The sequence below is a fragment of the Callorhinus ursinus genome, unplaced genomic scaffold (genome assembly GCF_003265705.2).
Source record: "Callorhinus ursinus isolate GAN/ISIS: 27379988/994484 unplaced genomic scaffold, GSC_fseal_2.0 scaffold1, whole genome shotgun sequence".
Lineage (NCBI taxonomy): Eukaryota > Metazoa > Chordata > Mammalia > Carnivora > Otariidae > Callorhinus > Callorhinus ursinus.
In genome coordinates this window covers 96,782,203-96,803,091 of record NW_027397063.1, presented here as the reverse complement: position 1 = coordinate 96,803,091, position 20,889 = coordinate 96,782,203, and the positions used below count along the sequence as shown (strand labels likewise).

At 37.7% G+C, this 20,889-nt stretch overlaps 1 protein-coding gene across 4 annotated transcripts in view; it reads right to left on the bottom strand.

Moving 5' to 3' along the window:
- The window catches only part of VEPH1 (ventricular zone expressed PH domain containing 1), a 240,610-nt gene that overhangs the window by 100,771 nt on the left and 118,950 nt on the right, over positions 1-20,889 (bottom strand). For 2 of the 4 annotated variants that reach the window (XM_025879871.2, XM_073898129.1), the window contains exons 8-9: positions 15,722-15,931; positions 14,489-14,886 (exon numbers count right to left, since the gene is read on the bottom strand). In XM_025879871.2, the coding sequence (XP_025735656.2) occupies positions 14,489-14,886; positions 15,722-15,931 (608 nt within the window). Of the gene's footprint in view, positions 1-14,488; positions 14,887-15,721; positions 15,932-20,889 lie in introns of those variants that run through there. The other 2 variants (XM_073898159.1, XM_073898151.1) reach the window with 2 other exon arrangements.

The window sequence follows — 20,889 nt, the reverse complement described above, 5'->3', positions numbered from 1 at the left end:
TTTTATTTATGGACACTCTAGATTTTTCACTGATTTTATTTCCTTCCTTACTAGCCACGAAGGTGCTCAGAAGTAAATTTGCAAACCACATTTAGCAAATGTGAAAATTTACAGGGATAAATTTTTTTAAAAAATAACTCAACTACTAGATTTATTTTATTTCTCTTTTTTTCCCCCCTCACATTGAGTAAATCACCTCTTTTTATTTTGTATTTTCACAGGCTCTTTCATATACAATTTGAAATAAAATTGGTTTCCTTTAAATGAGGCAAACCAACAATTCTAATAAAAATAGAACAACCAGGGGACTTCTGGGGAAGACGGCAGGGTAGGAGGACCCTAAACTCATTTGTCCCATAGATACAACTAGATAAAATTAGCACTAGAGCAAACAACCCAGAAGAGGACTCAAACTCTACAACTAAATGTACAGAAGAGGCCTCATCGAAGAGGGTAGAAGGGCAAGGACTTGAAGACTTGGTGGGAACCCAAACCCTACAGGTCTGCCACTGAAACGAGAGAGCCACATGCATGGACAAGGATGCGTAACAAACTAGCACACTGGGGCTCCTAAAAGGGGAACAGAAATCCTCATAGTATTTGGCTTTGAAATCAGAGGGGCTGAATTTTGTGAGTGCTTACAACCAGTGTGACTTAAAGTCTGGAACTTTAAAATTCAACAGGCTCATCTCTGAGGGAGCCCAGAGGGTGACAGGAAGCTGAACCCCTGTCCTTAAAAAGACAACATAGCAAACTTCCCGTGGAGATACAGGTTGGAAGCAGCAGTTTGAAAGGTACCTGGGACTTAGAGGAGGGAGTGTTAGTTACTAATCTCAAAGTTCACTAGGGGACTTCTCCAGGAACAAAGAAGCTGGTAGGTGCCAATTCCCTCCCTGACCCCCATCATAAACACAGAGCCACTTGTGGGAACCAGCATGGCACCTGTACTCACTACTTAACTTGCTTATACCACCCCTGCCCCCCGCTCCAGCCAGACCTGCCACAGTCCCAGTACCAGGGATTCCCTCCCCCAGAAGACCTGCACAAACCTTGCAAACACTATCTCCTGACCTTCCACTGAGGATATGTGCACTTGTTAAAACTGCACCTCCCTCCCATGCATGCTTTGTGGAGTGGCCCTGGCTGGCCTGGACTCCACCATAATGCACATTCCCTGTGGAGGAGGACCTGTGCCACCTAGTTAAAGGTTCATGTCCTGACCACTAATTTCAAGGGCAAGAGACTTTCCTAATTTTCCTAAATTTCAGAGCAAGCTGACTTTCCTACACATAGAAATAGACACAGAGAGTTGGCAAAATGAGGAGATAGAAGAATATGTCACAAATGAAAGAAGAAGACAAAACTACAGGAAGAGACCTAAGCAAAATGGATATAAATAATGTGCCTGATAGAAAATTTATTTTTTTTAAAGATTTTATTTATTCATTTGAGACACAGAGATACAGAGAGAGAGAGAGAGAGGGAGGGAGCACAAGCAGGGGGAGAGGCAGGCAGAGAGAGAGGGAGATACAGGCTCCCCTCTGAGCCACGAGCCTGATGTGGGGCTTGATCCCAGGACCCTGGGATCATGACCTGAGCCGAAGGCAGATGCTTAACAGACTGAGCCACCCAGGCACCCCTGCCTGATAGAAAATTTAAAATAATGGTCATAAAGATACTCACTGGACTTGAGAAGAGAGTGGAGGGCATCAGTGAGATATTTAACACAGAGATAGAAAAGAATGAACAGAGATGAAGAACACAATAAATGAAATTAGTAATACATTTGATGGAATAAACAGCAGGTTGGAAGAAGCAGAAGAACAAATTAATGAACTAGAAGACAGAGTAATTGAAAGTAATCAAGCTGAACAAATGAGAGAAAAGAATTTTGTAAAATGAGAACAAACTTAAGGAATTCAGTGATTCCATCAAGTGTAAGAACATTTATTTGAAGAAATAATAGCTGAGAATTTCCCATAGCTGGGGAAGGAAACAAGTATCCAAATCTAGGAGATACTGAGATCCTCCAACAAAATCAACCAAAGGAGGTCCACACCAAGACACAATCAAAATGGCAAAAAGTAGTGATAAAGAAAAAATTCTAAAAGCAGCAATAGAAAAGAAGATAGTTATAGTTACATACAAGGGAAACCCCATAGGACTATTAGCAGTTTTTTCAGCAGAAACTTTGTAAGCCAGTGGCATGATATATTCAAAGTGTTGAAAGGGAAAAATCTATAGCCAAGAACACTCTATCCAGCAAAGCTGTCATTTGAAATAAAAGAAGAAATGAACAGTTTCTTAGACTAACAAAAAATAAAGGAGTTCATGACCACTAAACCAGACCTACAAGAAATATTAAAGGGGACTCTGAGTGGAAAGGAAAGACCATAAGCGAGAGAATGAAAATTAGGAACCACAAAAGAAATAAAAATAAGTATTTTTGTAAAAAAAAATCAGTTGAGGGATTCACAAAATAAAAGGATGTAAAATATGAGGGGGGAAGAGTAAAGGATGGTTTTGGGGGCACATGGGTGACTCAGTTGGTTAAGTGGCTGACTCTTGATTTTGGCTTAGGTCACAATCTTGGGGTCATGAGATCAAGTCCTGTGTTGGGTTCCACACTGGATGTAGAACCTGCTTGGGATTCTCTCTCTCCCTCTCCCTCTGCCCCTCCCTACTCACTCTCTCTTCCTCTCTCTCTCTAAAAAAAAGAATAGGTTTGAACTTAAGCAATAAAAATCAACTTAATATAGACTGCTATATGGAGAAGATGTTATATACAAACATAACAGTAACCACAAATAAAAAACCAGTAAGAGATATGCAAAGACTACAGAGAAAAGAATCCAAGTATTTCACCTAAAAACATCCCCAGCAAACCATGAAAGGGAGAAAGAGAAGAAAGGATCAGAGAAAAACTGAAAACAACCATAAAACAAATAGCAAAATGGCAATAAATACATATCTATCAATAATTACTTTGAATGTAAATGGACTAAGTGGTCCAATAAAAAGACCGGGTGATGGAGTGGATAAAAAAGCAAGACCTATCTATATGCTGACTACAAGAGAATAATTTCAGACCTAAAAACACTTGCAGATTGAAAGTGGAGGGATAAAGAAATATTTATGATGCAAATGGAAGTGAAAAGAAAGCCAGAGCAGCAATACTTATGTCAGAAAAAATAGACTTTAAAACAAAGACAATAACAAGAGACAAAGAAGCACACTATATAATTATAGGGAAAAGTCCAACAAGAAGATAAAACAGTTGTAAATATTTATGCATCCAACATGGGAGCATCCAAATACAAAAAGCAGCTAATAACAAACATAAAAGATGTTTGTTAAACACATAAAAACACAATAATGGTAGGGGACTGTAACACTCCATGTACATCAATGGATAGGTCATCTAACAGAAAATCAACAAGGAAACAGTGGCTTTGAATGACACATTGGACCAGATGGATCTAACAGATATATTCAGAACATTACATCCTAAAGCAGCAGAATACACATTCTTTTCAAGTCCACAGGGAATATTCTCCAGAATAAATCACATATTAGGCCACAAAACAAGTCTCAACAAATTCAAAAAGATTGAAGTCATTCCATGCACCTGTTCTGACCACAACGTTGTGAAACTAGAAATCAATGACAAGAAAAATCTGGAAAGAACATAAATACATGGAGGTTAAATAACATGCTCCTAAACAATGAATGAGTCAAACAAGCATTCAACCAGAAAATTTAAAAAAATACATGGAGACAAATGCAAATGAAAACACAACAGTCCAAAATCTTTAGGATGCAGCAAAAGTGGTTCCAAGAGGGAAGTTTATAGCAATACAGGCCTACCTCCAGAAGCAAGAAAAATCTCAAATGAACAACCTGGTCTTACACCTAAAGGAGCTAGAAAAAGAAGAACAAACAAAACCCAAAACCAGTAGAAGGAAGGAAATGATAAAGATTAGAGCAGAAATAAGTGATACAGAATCTAAAAAATAATAGACCAGATCAATGAAACCAGGAGCTGGTTCTTTGAAAAGATCCACAGAATTGATAAACTTTTAGCCAGACTCATATCACACACACACAGAGGGGGAGAGAGGACTAAGATAAAATCACAAATGAAAGAAGAGAAATAACAACCAACACCTCAGAAATATTAACATAACATAATAAAACAAACAAAAAACCCAAATAACTGAAGAGAATATCATGAAAAACTATATGCCAACAAATTAGACAACCTAGAAGAAATGGATAAATTCCTAGAAACATAGTCTACCAAAATTAAAGCAGGAAGAAATAAAAAATTTGAGAATGATTACCAGCAAGGAGATTGAATCAGTAATAAAAAGAAAAAACCTCCCAACAAACGGAAGCCTAGGATCAGACCACTTCACAGGTGAATTCTAGCAAACATTTAAAGAAGAGTTAATATCTATTCTTCTCAAACTATTCCAAAAAACAGAAGGAGGAAAATTTCTAAGTTCATTCCAGGAGGTCATTATCACCCTGATTCCAAAACCAGATAAAGACACCACAAAAAAAGAGAACTTCAGGAAAATATCTCTCATGAACATGGATGCAAGAATCCTCAACAAAATACTAGCAAACCAAATCCAACAACTCACTAAAAAAAAAAAAAAATCACTCACCATGATCAAGTGGGATATATTCCTGGTATACAAAGGTGGCTCAATATTCGCAAATCAATCAATGTGATATGTCACATTAGTAAGAGAATGGATAAAAACCATATGATCATTTCAGTAGATTCAGAAAAACATTTGACAAAGTACAATATCCATTCATGGTAAAAACCCTCAAAAAAGTAGGTTAGAATGAACATACCTCAAAATAATAAAGGCTATCTATAAAAAGCCCACAGCAAACATCATATCTAATGGGAAAAAACTGAGATCTTTACCCTTAAGATCAGGAATAAGATAAGGATGTCCACTCTTACCACTTTTATTCAACACAGTATTGGAAGTCCTAGCCAACCAGACAACAAAAAGAAATATAAGTCATCCAAATTGCTAAGAAAGGAGTAAAACATTCAGTATTTGCAGATGACATGATATTACCTATTGAAAACCCAAAATATTCCACCCAAAAACTTCTAGAACTGATAAGTGAATTCAGTAAAGCTGTAGGATACAAAATAAATGTGCATAAATCTGTTGCATCTCTATACACTAATAATGCAGCAACAGAAAGAGAAATTAAGAAAACAATCCCATTTATAATTGCACCAAAAATATTAAGATACCTAGGAATAAACCTAACCAAAGAGGTGAAAGACCCATACTCTGAAAACCATAAAACTTGATGAAAAAAATCAAAGATGACACAAAGAAATGGAAAGGCATTCCATGAGCATGGATTGGAAAAACAAATATTGTTAAAAACTCTATACTACCCAAAATAATCTACACATTTAATGCAATCCCTATCAAAATACCAATAGCATTTTTCACAGAACTAGAAGAAACAATCCTAAAATTGGTATAGAACAACAAAGGGCCCTTAATAGCCAAAGCAATTTTTTAAAAAGAAAAGCAAAGCTGGGGTATCACAATTCCAGATTTCAAGTTATATTGCAAAGCTGTAGCAATCAAAACAGTATGGTAGTGGCACAAAAATAGACACATAGATCAACAGAACAGAATAGAAAATCCAGAAATAAACCCACAATTATATGATCAATTAATCTTTGACAAAGTAGGAAAGAATATCCAATGGGAAAAAGACAGTCTCTTCAACAAATGGTATAGGGAAAACTGGACAGCTATCTGGAAAAGAATGAAATCTGGACCACTTTCTTACACCATTCACAAAAATAAACACAAAATGGATTAAAAACCTAAATGTGGAACCTGATGCCATAAAAATCCTAGAAGGAACACAAGCAATAATGTCCTTGACATTGGCTATAGTAACATTTTTCTAGATATGTCTCCTGAGGCAAGGGAAACAAAAGCAAAAATTAACTATTGGGACAACATCAAAATTAAAAGCTTCTGCACAGCCAAGGAAACAATCAACAAAAGTAAAAGACACCTTACTGAATGGGAGAAGATATTTGTAAATGACATATCTGATAAAGGGTTAGTATCCAAAATACATAAAGAACTTCTACAATTCAACATCCCAAAAACAATCCAATTAAAAAATGGACAGAAGACATGAATAGACATTTTTCCAAAGAAAACATCCAGATGGCCAACAGACACAGGAAAAGATGCTCAACATCATTTATCATCAGGGAAATGCAAATCAAAACTACAATGAGATATTACCTCACACCTGTCGGAATGGCTAAAATCAAAAACACAGGAAACAACAAATATTGGCAAGGATGTAGAGGAAAAGGAACCCTCTTGCACTGTTGGTGGGAATGCAAACTGGTGCAGCCACTGTGGAAAACAGTATGGAGGTTCCTCAAAACAAGACAGAATTACCCTATGATTCAGCAATGATGCTACTGTGCATTTACTCAAAAAATACAAAAATACTGATTAAAAGGGATAAATGCACCCCTATGACTATAGCAGCATTATTTACAATAGCCAAATTATGGAAAGGGCCCAAGTGTTCATCGATAGATGAATGGATAAAGAAGAAGTGGTATATACATATATATACCACTGGTAAATGGTATATGTATTCCATTATATATAAAATGGAATACTATTCAGCCATAAAAAGAATGAAATCTTGCCCTTTGCTATGACATGGATAGAGCTACAGAGTATATTGCTAAACAGATTAAGTCAGAGAAAGACAAATACATATGATTCCACTCATGTGGAATTTAAGAAACAAAACACATGAGCAAAGGAAAAAAGAGAGAGAGAGATAAACCAAGAAACAGACTCTTAACTATGGAGAACACACTGTTGGTTACCAGAGGGAAGGTTGTGGGGGAATGGGTGAAATAGGTGATGGGGATTAAGGAATGCACTTGTGATGAGCACTGGTTGATGTATGTAAGTGCTGAATCAGTATGTTGCACACCTGAAACTAATATAACACTGTATGTTAACTATATTGGAATTAAAATAGAAAGAAAGGTAAAAAAATATATAGACCAGTCTGTACAGGCACAATGCATTAATTTGTTAATCATGGTTGGTCATTTGCTGTTTGATAGATACCAATAAATCCAGACAGACAGTGAGACCAGCTTCAAAATTATTGAAGAATCTGGCCAATTTTCTCCCAACAAACTATTGTAAATTGGTGAATACAGATATCTGGAGAAAGGACAGGAAATTAACATGAAAGAAAGGTATTTTTTAACTTTACATTAGACATATAAAATTAGCAATTAAGTTGAGGCTGATGAAAAACTTGGCCAAATAACAAACATTTGCATTTTTCCAGCTCTGACATAATACACTTAGAATCAATTAATTTAGAGCATAAAAAACTCTTTAAGTGGACCTTAAAAATGATCCAGCTGAGTGTTTTTCAAGTGTCCTTAAGCTGTGGAATTCTTGGTTTAAGTATCTATCAGGAAGGCCACTGTGTAACACCAGTTGCTCTGCTTGTAGGGCAAGGAAAGGAAGAAAGAGGGGATCTGGGGCTCTTGGAAGGGATACCTGACAGTTTTTAGTGAGCACAGATTAAGAACCCAGGAGCTGGTAATATACTCTTGGAATGAGGGTGAGGAGGTGGCAGTACATGGAGATGAAATACCGTTTGAGGAATTGAAACTGCCCAATAACAGAGTTGGGACTGAAGCTCAGTTCTATAAACTCTGGTTCAGCAGGATGCTGGGAATCTGGAATTATCACCCAGGTCCAAGTTACCAGCATCTCTCTTTATTACTGAAGTCAACCACTCTTGCAAAATTCCAAACTTTACAGAAATGTGTACTTTAAAAATGTGCAAGTTTCACCTTCAACCTCTACTTCCCCTCCACCTCCATCCCCAATTTGATTCTTCAGAGAAAACTAGTGGTGATAGTTTGGTATGTGTTCTTCTAGAACTACCCCCTTCTGTATATACATATATGTAAATCTTTTCTGTCCTGGTTCTTCTTAGCTGGCTCTATATTTTCTTTTATTATAGCACTTAACACTTTCTAACACCCTATTATTTATTTATCATTCTTATTATTTATTGTATGTTTTTCACTACTAGAATTATCTCTGTGAACCCAAGGATATTTGCCTGTTTTGTTCACTGACATTTCTGAAGTTCCTAGAAGGATGCTGACATGAGTAGGCATTCAGAAATATTTGTAGAATTAATGAAGAATGAATATTCAGGATGAGCAGACAGAGCAGAAAGGATTTTTAGGGCAGTGAAACTATTCTCTATGATTCTACAATGGTAGATTGGAATATGGAATATGGAAACAATGGAATATTATTTATGCAAAAAAAGAAATGAGCTATCAAACCACAAAAAGATGTAAAGGAAGCTTAAATGCAAGAAGCCAATCTGAAAAGACTACTTAGAAATCAGGAGGTTTGGGGTGCCTGGGTGGCTCAGTCCGTTAAGCATCAGACTCTTGACTGTGGCTCAGGTCATGATCTCAGGGCCATGAGATCGAGCCCCACGATGAGCCCCATGCGGAGGCCCACGCCAGCTCTGCTTGGGATTCTCTCTCTCTCCCTCTCCCTCTGCAATTCCCCCTCTTGTGCTCTCTTTCTCTCTCTCTCTAAAATATATAAACAAATCTTAAAAAAAAAGAAATTAAGAAGTTTGATATGAGAAACAGAATCATACTCAGAATTTCTGAAATGGCATTATGTTTCCCACATTTGTGGCTTGTTTTAATGGTGACATATTTTAATGGCTATTGGATAATTAATGTGAAGATTTCATATGAAAAATGATGTTTCCCATAAAGCAATTTATTTTTAAAAGTTCACTGAATCTTTTTTTAAAAAAAGAAGAAAATCTTCATTTTATAATTTCTTACTGGTCTCTAATATGGATAGGGCAAAAATGTGAACAGAAGAAACAGGAATTTGGTGTTCTTTTTGTAACTCTTTCATTCACTCCAAATGGATCTGCCAACACATGACATGAGACTCTGTCTGCTTTAGACAGACTTATCTACTGTTTGTAAACATATAACTCTATGAAAATAGACTGTAACACAAATAAATACCTTCCAAATTATCAATACCTGAACTCCTGATCGTCAATTATGTAGTTGCCTGTGTTTTTGGAAAAATAACTTTAAAATCTTACTCCATCATCTGAGGGTTTGATGGCTGTTGTGGATCCAACAAGAGAAAATTGATTTTTTTTTGCCTTTTCCTATGCTATATCAAAACTCTTTACCAGCTATATAATTTCTTTTCAGTTTCCTTGGCTACCAGCTCTTTATCATCAACAGAGCTCAGAAATACAGATTTGCTCAGTTTTTAAATGAGATTTGATGATATCCAGGGACCATTTTGTTTCCCTATAGGGCATATACTGCCAGTTTCATAATGGAAACAAGTGGAAAAATAACATTCATTCCTGAAATTTGGTTTGTAGCAAGCTGGGTTGGAATGTACTCTTGTGCTGGTGACCATCCATGGTCCAGGATCATTTCGTACAGCACTGTACGCTTTGGAGTAAAGACAACCCCCAAACAAAAATCAGGGATGATTAATAATAATCTCTAAGTATGAACTGCACTAAAAAAAAAGATTAAAAAATGCTAACTACAGATATGAGAACATAATGCCATATCTTTCTACTGTAAAAATAATACATTTAGAAGAATATATTTAAGAATATGAAATCTGCCACAGCAAACTACTTCTGCTCCTAAGCATCTCCCCTCCTCCTTCTTCTTTTAATGTGTTTGCCTTTAGGGCAGGATATGCCAAAATGAACTCCTGTGCATTTTTGCTCCATTATGTATTTGCTTTTACTTCTCTTTTTTATTAACAATGTCTCTTTAAGCCTATCCAAGATGGGCACTATATTAGGCGGACTAGATGACTCATTTGATTTATAGGCAGATAATCACTCCTGGATTTCCATACAAAATGGCCCTCATATACATGTGCTCGCCAATTTTACTTTGTACTGTTTCCTAGGTGGATGAATATACTTCTCATTCATAGATATACATCAGATAAGCCAACATGCAGATAATCAGCACACCCTTTTGTTCAATAGCATGGTTAGGGCATTTTTCTTTATCTATCTGAATGTTGAAAGAAAATCAAACTTTTTCTTTTCTTTATTTTTAGAAGTAACTTTTGAAAATATAATTAATGAGAAATAAAGTTATCTGATGTTCTCTAGTGGAACTCTGCAAACAGTTAAGGTGTGTATTTAATGTGTAACATCTTTACCAGTGACCTTGCAGTTGGGGATGAACAAGGGCAATAATCTGATGTTAACTCAATAGAAGAGTTTGGAAGGGATCTTTCCAAAAGGGTTTGTAGGTCTTCTTTTTACTTATTTAAATGTTTTCTAATTAATTGTTTTTATTTAAATGTTTCTCATGGGAAACTGAGGATGACTGGAGCCAGGATATGAGTGGCAGGATAAGGTTAAGGGGAGAACCTGGCCACTATTTTATCTATCTTCTTTTGACTAAAACCCACTCGGGAGAAATGGGAACTGGCAGATAGGTAATCCATGATAAATTCCCAAGCACCAAGAAAAATTCTCTAGAAAAGTTTTCCCTAACTAGTGTTCTTCAAACAGGAGCCCAGTGGACCATATCAATGAAATGAGGCAACAGGGAATTTGTATCTTACTATTCGCTGTTTTTTCCTCTGAAATCGTGTGGAAAAGCTTGAGGATTTGTGTCTGCTTCCAAATCTTACAATTCTCCTTAAGGAGAAATGATCCTAATCCTACAGCTAAACCAACCTATTTTAAAAAAAGGACACTTCCTCCAGAACCACTCAATGAATGAGTGTTGTATCACCCTCCAGATGAGACCAACCAAGGAGAAAGAGGTAAGGCCTGGGTTGGCTTTGCCTCCTTGGTCGTCCCGGCATGGGGTTGGACTTGACTACATGCAAAATTTCAATAAGAAAACTTTATTTGTAATTAATTATGAAACAGCACCTGTTTCTTAATATTTTAAATGAACTTTTATTTTTGTATATTCTTATATCTGTTCAAGTTGAAAAATCACCTCATGTCAGCCTGTTAGAGAAAGGACGACATTACTAGCTTTAAAATTAGCTTTCTGCAAGTTAGGCTTGCTGATATGCTCTACAGATGGGATGTATTTTCACCCAATCAGGGAATACTTCAAAGCGAACCAAAGCCGCATTGATGGGTTCTTGTAAGCTTTTATATCATCCTTTATAGAACACCAGTGATGGGTCAGGTTTTCAAGGATTTATTTCAATAGCATGTGTTTTAGGGTTTTTTTTTTTTAACCTCTAATCATTTTTGTTCACATAAAGGAATTCCAGTGATTCAGATATTTAAAATGCCCTTTAGCTGATGAACTAAATTCCTTCAGTCTTGTACATAAATACAATCAGGCAGTGATGTCAGCCCATCACTCTGAATATGAATACCTAACTTTCCATGGTTGGCTAACCTGCACCCGCACCAGAGGCCTAGAGGCCCAGGAGAGAATTACTGACCTGGGAATAACAGGCTCTTTCATACCCCAAATGACACTGCTGACCCAACCTCAATAAGACCTGCGGTTTGACAATTTTTCCAGACATGATGACAGATTTGTGCTGCTGTATTTATACTCCATTACCTGCCCCCTCTGGGATTAATATCATGTAATAATAACATGGCTGACTGAGGATAAGAATGGTAATTGTGACCTTGATTCACCTAATACTGAATTCTGCTGGACTCTGACTAGTAAGGTTCCTGTTCTTTCAACACAGTTTATTACTAAAGTATTAGGTTGAGCCTGATGAAAGCGACATTTTTGTAAGTCAAAGTAAGGGAGTCAGATATCAGTATTGGTTTTTTCCATACAATTCAAAAGGATACCAAAAGAACTTCCTTAAAGTGTTATTTCATCATTTTCTTATGGTATAGGCATTATGACATCAGTCTAAAATTAGTCCTAACCCATTGTTGTTGTTGTTCTTGTTTCCTGCTGGCTATTTTTCTTTTTAACTCTAAATGTTGTGGAAGTGATTTCTATGCTATGATTTCTATCTTCCCTTTGTTTCTTGATTACTTTGCATAATTCAACAAGAAAGGCCAAATGTGCCTTTTTTTACACCAACAACACAATAACCATAACACAGTTTCTAAGCCTAAATCTTTCTTCAAGAAATTTTTAAGGAAAGAAATGTGATACTGTTGAGCTGAGGGGTCTCATGACAGCAAGCAGAATTGTGTCAGCCAGATGACTGCTGGCCTTCTCCTGAATGGTTTACACAATCTCAGGAAGAATAACAACACGTCCCCTGCAGTCAGCACGAGTCCTTTCTCAGTGGATGTATTTACAGGGAGTCATATAAATCTTCAATCCCTCACACATATCCCTGCGCAAGGAATTTTCCAGGAACTTCCAGGAAATTACAAAAATGTGAATAAATTCCAAAATGTCAACTTAAAAAATATATATACTCAGTTCTAGGCCATTCCCGGTAGGAAACATCAAAAGAAAATACCTTTTGATTTTTGTTTGTTTTGAGTAAAGATGATGGATTCATTCAATATTTTGGAAAAAAAAACCCAAGTCACCCTCAAACTCCCAAAATAATTCAAGGCAGTAAGAAATATCATGTGTTTTTGACAACTAGATGCTTGAAGTAACTGCAGGACTTCCACGGGTTTTCACAAGGTTAAAACTCACCACATAGCACAGCTTCAATGCTTTAAGCTAAACTTAAAAAACATAACTGTTCTAGCAATTGGAAATATGTCTAACTTTACATTTGCTACAAACTTCCTCCCTTAAGCTGGGAAATTCATTTAACCTCTTTTACATTAAATTCTCCAACCTGTGCATTAAATACATAGAGTATTAATGAAATATGAAATTGTAAAGAATTTGTGTTGAGTTTTATTGATTTTAGTTATTCCCAAATCTTGTTATACTTAATTATCCAAAACTTATATTGAATATGAGCAATATCACTTTTTTTTTGTCACCATTAGAAAAAGAGTTTTAAGAATCCTAATCAATGAATTAATATAAACACCTCTGGAAATGTCAGATTCTACAGACATGCAGACAATATTTGTCATTCCCAAATGCTTGAATCCCCCTTTCCCTTTGTTAGCATGAGAATACATTCTTTTCTCTGCTTTGGAGTGGGAGAAGGGATAGTAAGTAGAGTACAGAAAATGGGACCCTCCTAGTACCATCCACTGAGGGGGATGACAGTCAGTGCATGGGTGAATGTGAATTGGATTCACTATCCTTCCACTGTTTCTTTCTGGAAGATGCGCTGTCTAGCCTGTGAAAAGCTGTCATGTCCAACAAGAGGGCTAGGACCTTCATCTTGATCTCAAGGGAATAACATGGCTGCTAACTGAGAGAGACTGCAAGAGAAACCTAATTAGCCGACAGTGCCTTCAAAACATCCGAATCTGTTCAACTCACTACCAGAAGGATGAACTTGCCCCGGCACACTTCCATTTTAGTATCTGTGCCTCAAATCTATCCTCTTTTCCAGGAACAGGGCACAAAATTTAAGAAGCATGAGAAAATTTAGTAGTCAAAATACATAATATTTTTAAAAAATCAAAATTAATACAAAAGGTTCATGATGAACAAAAATCAAAATTATAAGTGGAAACATGATCAATATTACCTCTCGCTCCTTTTGCCTCTGCTCCAATATGGCTTGGCAAGACATTTACTTAAAATTTTTTGGCACCTCCTTAAATTGTGCACCCGAGGGAAGTCCCAGTTCCTGACATCTTTTTCTTTGTTCTCTGTTTTCTGAGTAGCTCACTCTCACTGGTTCCTGACATATATCACCTCCTGACTGTGATTTCACTCGTTTCTTTCTACAATCTCCAAGAGGCCAGGAATTGTGTCTGTTTGGGTCACAGCTGAATCTCACACAAAGCTGTATTTTTTTTAGCATACTGCCTGGCACACAGTAGCTGCTTCATACATGCTGCTGAATGATTAAGAGAAAAATCTCTTGGAGCTCAATGCTGTGCATGGCTTCCTTCCATGATTATGTGGTTAGAAAAATGTCTCTGACTGGACCTCTACCCCAGAGCCTGCTTTAGGGAATATGGACCCCTTTCAGGAGCTTCCTAAACACTAGGGACAGAGAACCAGGAACAATATATTTTGAGGTTTGAAAAAAATCAGAGTCGGTGAACTTAAGTACACCTAAGTAGATTCAAATAGAAATAAAAAAGATGATTGAACTTATTAGGAGGGAAAAAGCAATTAAAATACTGTGAGGGTGTTTTCAAACGATCTGTTTTGCAAAAAAAAAAAAATCTAGGGTATAGGCAATTTTTATGATTTGAGCCTTTTTCCCCCCCAGCAATGACAGAAATTTCTCCAGTTTAGGGTGCTCAGAGCACATACCTTCAATGGTACACTGATCGGGGACCGGAATCTTCTTTCCGATTTCCACAGCGTATGCTTTTACTTTACTGAAGTTTTCCTTTAAGTGCAAGTAGAGTTTATCTTGGTATTCTACAGGACTTGCCGTTGTTTCTGGAGTTTCTTCCTGGCAGTTTGCTTTAACTGTTTCTGGCAAATACGCTGATTCTGTATGTATAATACTTGGGTGTGAAACTGAAGAACTTCCCAGCTGTGATCTGTCAGAGTTTGCCTTAAAGGGCAACTTGTCATTTCCTCGGCTAAGTGGGTCTGTTTCTGAAAGAAAGGTGCTGGCTGGCATTTCTTCACTCTCTACAACTTCCCCATCATCTGAACTCATGCTCTTTGTCAGCGTAGTGTGCAAAGCCAAACTCTTTGACCTGCAATACAAACAAAAAGCCAAGACAGATAAAGAAGCTGAGCTAGCATCCACTGAGAAGGAAAAGGAAGGATAATAACGGTGGGGAAAAATGACTTCCTCTAGAGTGTGAAACCGAAAATTGGTGCTATTAACAGATTTGACAAAAACATAGAGCAGCAACAAGTTATGTAATAAGCCAAACCTTGGAAGATCTAGGCCACCTCCAAAAACAGAGATTTAAAAATCAATTTCATGTCAAAACTAACTGGAAAATAGTAGACTTACATACTTATATTCTTTTTTTTCTACTTTTGCTTCTGCTTTTTCATCAGAAAGCAAGAGAGGCTTTTGACAGTCATTCTCAATATAGTACATCTATAGGGCACCTGGGTGGCTCAGTCGGTTAAGCATCTGCCTTCAGCTCAGGTCATGATCCCAGGTTCCTGGGATCGAGCCCCACATAGGGCTCCCTGCTCATCGGGGAGCCTGCTTCTCCCTCTCCCTGCTGCTCCCCCTGCTTGCGCTCTCTCTCTCTCTAATAAATAAATAAATAAGTAAATAATAAATAATAAATAAATAAAATCTTTAAAATATATATATAGCACATCTATATTTAAAGTATTTTTTTAAAAAAAATAAGCCATAGGTTTGTTTTCCATTTGTATTCTCCTTTTATTATGGAAAGCTTCTTTGGATAATGGAAGCAGGTGAATGCCATTTCATTCATGAAAAGATGGGGCTTTGGATGCTATAGGTGAAAGATATTTAAAAACCACCCCATAACAGTGTGATAACAAAACTAATAGCAAGCATGAAGTGCATACTTTAAAAAGACAGCCAGGCAAAATTTATACCTGTTAAATCTAATGTCTTTTCTTTCTTCCTTAGAAAATTGGCCCAAACTATATCTTCTGATAGAGCTAGGAGTATTGCTCTCGGCATTTATTTTGTCTTCAAAAGCCTGTATTTTAACTTGTAGCTTTTCATGGTCTTCATTTTCAGTCAATGTGAGCTTGATTTCTTCCAGCTTCTCAGGGATTTCAACCTCAGTGCTTGGTTTTTTCCTAAAGGAATAAAAATCATTGCATTAGATAGTGGTCACATGTACCCTCAAGACAGTGTTACTCTCTATTTAACTGCTTCTTATTCAAAACAGAAAAACTTACCTGATAAATTTTTTATTAGTCATTTAGCAAATGTTTATTGAGTAACTACAATGGACATAGGGTTTTTAATTATTTTTAAGATTTTATTTTTAAGTAATCTCTACACCCAACATGGGGCTTGAACTCATAACCCTAAGATCAAGAGCTGCATGCTCCACCCACTGAGCCAGGTGCCCCCATTTTTTTAAGAAAATTATATTTGTTCTAGTTTCTGTCATCTACATCATTTCTGTGGTAGGAAATGTGCTCATTGTAGTCCCCATCACTGGGGTCTCCCATGTACATTTTTCTGGCCTCTCTTTCTCTTTTTTTTCTCAAAGATTTTATTGATTTATTTGACACACAGAGAGAGATAGTGAGCGAGAGACAACAAGCAGGGGGAGTGGCAGGCAGGCAGAGGCAGAAGGTGAAACAGGCTCCCTGCTGAGCAAGGAGCCCATTGCGGGGCTCAATCCCAGGACCCTGGGATCATGACCTGAGCAGAAGGCAGACACTTAACTGACTGAGCCACCCAGGCGTCCTGGCCTATCTCTTCTTTACTGATGCCTGCTATTCCTCTATAAATACCCCTAAAATGATTATAGATTTACTCTATAAAAGACCATTCTAGTCAATGGGTGTATGACCTAAATCTTTGGAGAACATTTCTTTGGAGCTCCTGAGGTCATCCTACTTAGTGTGATGGCCTACAAATGTTATGTGGCCATTTGTAAGCCCTTGCATTATACAATCATCATGAACTGGCAGATGTGTGGCCTGCTAACGGGAGTGGTGTGGGTGGGAGACTTTCTTCACGCAACCACACAGATCCTCTTCAGCTTCCGATTAGCCCTAACAGCACAGATCACTCTACGTAGGATCTGAACCCTTTGCTCAATCTCGCCTGCACTGATACCCACACTCTAGGGCTCTTTGTTGCAGCCAATAGCAAATTGACCTGTGTGCTAAACTTCCTTCTCTTTTTAATTTTTTTTTATTTGAGTATAGTTGACACACATTGTTACGTTAGTTTCAGGTGAACAATGGACATAGATCTTTGAAATTGTTTCTATAGCTTCTTCTGCTAGAAGTTTATAAACATTGGTGCGTGTGTGCCAACTTTACATTCGAAGGAATTGTTGAAGAATTCAAAGAATAAAAAGCAGTTTGTATGGTTATCTACCATATTCTTATCCAGTTCTACAAAAGCAAGGCTTTCACATGAAATTCATACCAGACATTTTTTGGAAAATTGTTAAGAGGCAATTTGTTTGTGCTGAAATTGATAGAACATTTCAAATGGACTGTATAAACTCATGGTTTTCTTGATTTTATGTCAATCAGTGTGATTATTTTATATTACGAAATAAAAAAATCTTTTTGATTTTTAATATGTTGGAGGGAAGAGATTTTCCATGACTGATATTAATAGTTCCAACTATCTTTTTTATGGAATTTATAAAGCACTAGGTGAGTCATTAAAATGACCTCCTTTAAGGCAGGGGTTATATGTACAATAACTTTGGAACCCCTCTAAGGACTAACATAGTGCCTTAGATATAGTTAGAGCCTACAGATAAGCTGCAGAAATAGTTCACTTGATGCTAAGGTGCTAAATGATTACAGAGAAGTAGTGTGTATTTATCTTCCCTTACCTGCCTGAGTCAGCCTAGAGCTACTTTAATTTTTTTTAAAGATTTTATTCATTTATTTGCCAGAGAGAGAGCATAAGCAGGGGAGTGGCAGGCAGAGGGAGAAGCAGGCTTCCTGCTGAGCAGGGAGCCCAATCCCAGGACCCCAGGATCATGACCTGAGATGAAGGCAGATGCTTAACCAACTGAGCCACCCAGGGGTCCCAAATTTCTATTAAACAATCACTATCAATATAATATAGGGTTATTCTTCTTTATAAATATAAGGGTTAATAATCCCTAAAAATCCATTCATCAAGATGGCTTAATAATTCTGTTGGTTTGTCTGTGTGTATTTACCTGGCCCTCTTTACTATTTTTCATAGAGGTCGATGAAAAGGGCCTCAAATATACAAAACAGTGGCGTTTTCAAGCATATGGCTATTTTCCCCTAAGGGCCAAGGTAAACCTGGTATAGTACATAGGTGGCAATGAGAAAATACAATTCTGGTTTTTCTAATGGCACTGCTTTTTAGGGAAAACCAACACGAAAGTGCTGGTGATAGTTTTTTCAATTATATTCCACCCATTCTGGGGCCATGTGTGTGGTGGGCACTGGGAGAGGTTGGTTGGCAGGTTTCCTGGCTGGCCCAGAGAGGAGTACTGGCTTTGAGGGAGGGTTCATAGTTTTGGGGCCCTCAGTTTTTAAAATTCCCATTAGTTCAGGCCAGGGACAGATGTAAATGGTGCCACTGGGAAAGCAAGTAGATCATCACTTAAGTAACCAGGATATTGTTTATTGTCTAATAAACTATTACTGAGAAAACTTAAATACATATCTATATAATTTTTATAGGCTTCCTATAGTTTTGCATACATAATGCAAAATTTATTATCTATACCATGCTTCACTGAAATATACGAGTAGATTTGAAGAATCAGTACATGGGAATAAAGGCTAATCACAAACATGTTTCCCTTTATGATACATAAGATACTGGCTACCCACAAACAGATGGGAGGTTTTGACATCTTCCAGCCAGATAATTCTAAAACCTGAACTTTTACTCCTATTACAAATGAAACAAAGATGGTACTATCACTGGATGGTATTTTACAAACCATGATGATTATCAAGGTTACTTTTAAAAGATCCAATGGGACTTCTGGGGAAGATGGTGGAGTAGGAAGATCCTACACTCACCTTGTCCCAAGGATACAACTAGATAACACCCACATCGATGTAAATAACCCAGAAAATGACCTGAAGATTGGCAGAACAGACTCTCCATAGCTAAATGTAGAGAAAAGGCCACATTGAAGAGGGTAGGAGGGGTAGAGACATGGTGGAGGCTAAATGGACCCATGGGTCTGTCCATGGCGGAAGGGACACCATGGGTGTCAAGAGGAGAAACAAACCATCATAGCAAGTGCCCCAGGCATGGGAAATCCACACAAGTAAGATGAATCCCCATAACATTTGGCTTTGGAAATCACAGGGGACTAATTTCGTGAATTCTTACAATAGGGGCTTAACACCTGGAACTTTAAAAATCAGCAGGCTCCACTCTGGGAAAGCCAGAGGGCAAGAGGAAACAAATTCCTTGCCCTTAAGGGACAGCACAACAAACAGCTCTGTAGAGATACAGCCTAGAAGTAGCAATTTGAAAAACGTTTGGGGTATATGGGAAGATTTATTTACTAATCTCAGAGCATGTGCTGGAGGGACAGACATCCTTAGGAGATTTCCCCAGGAACAAAGGAATTTATAAGCACCATTTCCTTCCCCTGCTCCCCAGCTTAGACACATGGACACCTGTGGGAACCAGCACAGCACAAACACTCTCACCTACTTTGCTGACCATGTGCCCCACCCCTGTGTTCTCCTGTAGACACACCCCCTCTAATCCTGCTGCAGTTGTCTAAAGCAACTCAAGGTCCATTCCCACAACACTCCTGCATGAAGCATGCTAAAACCACAAGTTCCATCCCCACATTCTCCTGCAGACCTATCCCCAGGGGGCTGTGGGCAGATATCTAGTCTTAATGCAGGCCCTAGCTGCCAATAAACCATCTCAAGGGACAACACAGGGAAAGCACACTGCCGATCAGTTCTAATGCATCTCTGGTAAATTCCTGGTCTGACTCATCTCAAGACCAAGGCAGACCCAAACTGACCCAATAATAACACAGGGACCAAACACTGCCCACAACAGGCAAAGAGAGACAGGGCTGAAAGCAAAAGTGGCTCAGGCAAAATAGTAGAGGGCATTCAACACACATAGGAGATATCCCTGAAGTAACAGATTCTGGTGAACAGGCGACATTGCACTGCAGGGCACTACAGGACCTCTTCTTCATAAGGCCACTACTTTCAAGAGCAGGAAATGAAGCTGAATTTCCTAACACATAGAAAGAGCACAAAGAGGAGCACCTGGGTGGCTCAGTCAATTAAGTGTCCAATCTTGGTTTTGGGCTCAGGTCATGATCTCATAGGTCATGGGATCAAGCCCTATGTTGGGCTCCACACTCAGCTGAGAGTCTGCTTGAAAGATTCTCTCCCTCTGCCCCTCCCCCCTCTCAAATAAAGAAATCTTAAAAAAAAAAAAAAAGAAAGAAAGAAAGCACAAAGAGTTAGACAAAATGAGGAGACAGGGGAATATGTTCCCAAGGAAGAACAGGACAAAATCACAGCAAGAGAGCTAAATGAAATAGAGATGAGTAATATGCCTGATAGATAATTGAAAGTCATGCTCATAAGGAAAGAAAAGAGTAGAGGACCTCAGTGAAACCCTTAACAAAGAGATAGAAAACATAAGAAAGAACCAATCAGAGATGAAGAACTCAATAACTGAAAGTAAAAATACACTAGAGAGAATAAATAGTAAACTAGAAGAAGCAGGAGAACAGATCAGCAACCTGGAGTACAGAGTAATAGAAAGCAATCAAGCTGAAGAGGAGAGAGAAGAAATAATAAGTGAAAAAGACTTAGAACTCTGCAACACCATCAAGCACAGTAACATTTACATTATAGGGCTACCAGAAGGAGAAGAGAGAGAAAAGGGCGGGGAGGAGTCAGAAATTTTATTTGAGGAAATAATAGCTGAAAATTTCCCAATCTGGGGAAGGAAACAGAAATCCAAAACCAGTAGGCACAGAGAACTCCCAACAAAATCAATCCAAGGAGTTCCACACAAAGACACATAGTAATTTAAATGGCAAAAAGTAGTGATAAAGAGAATTTCA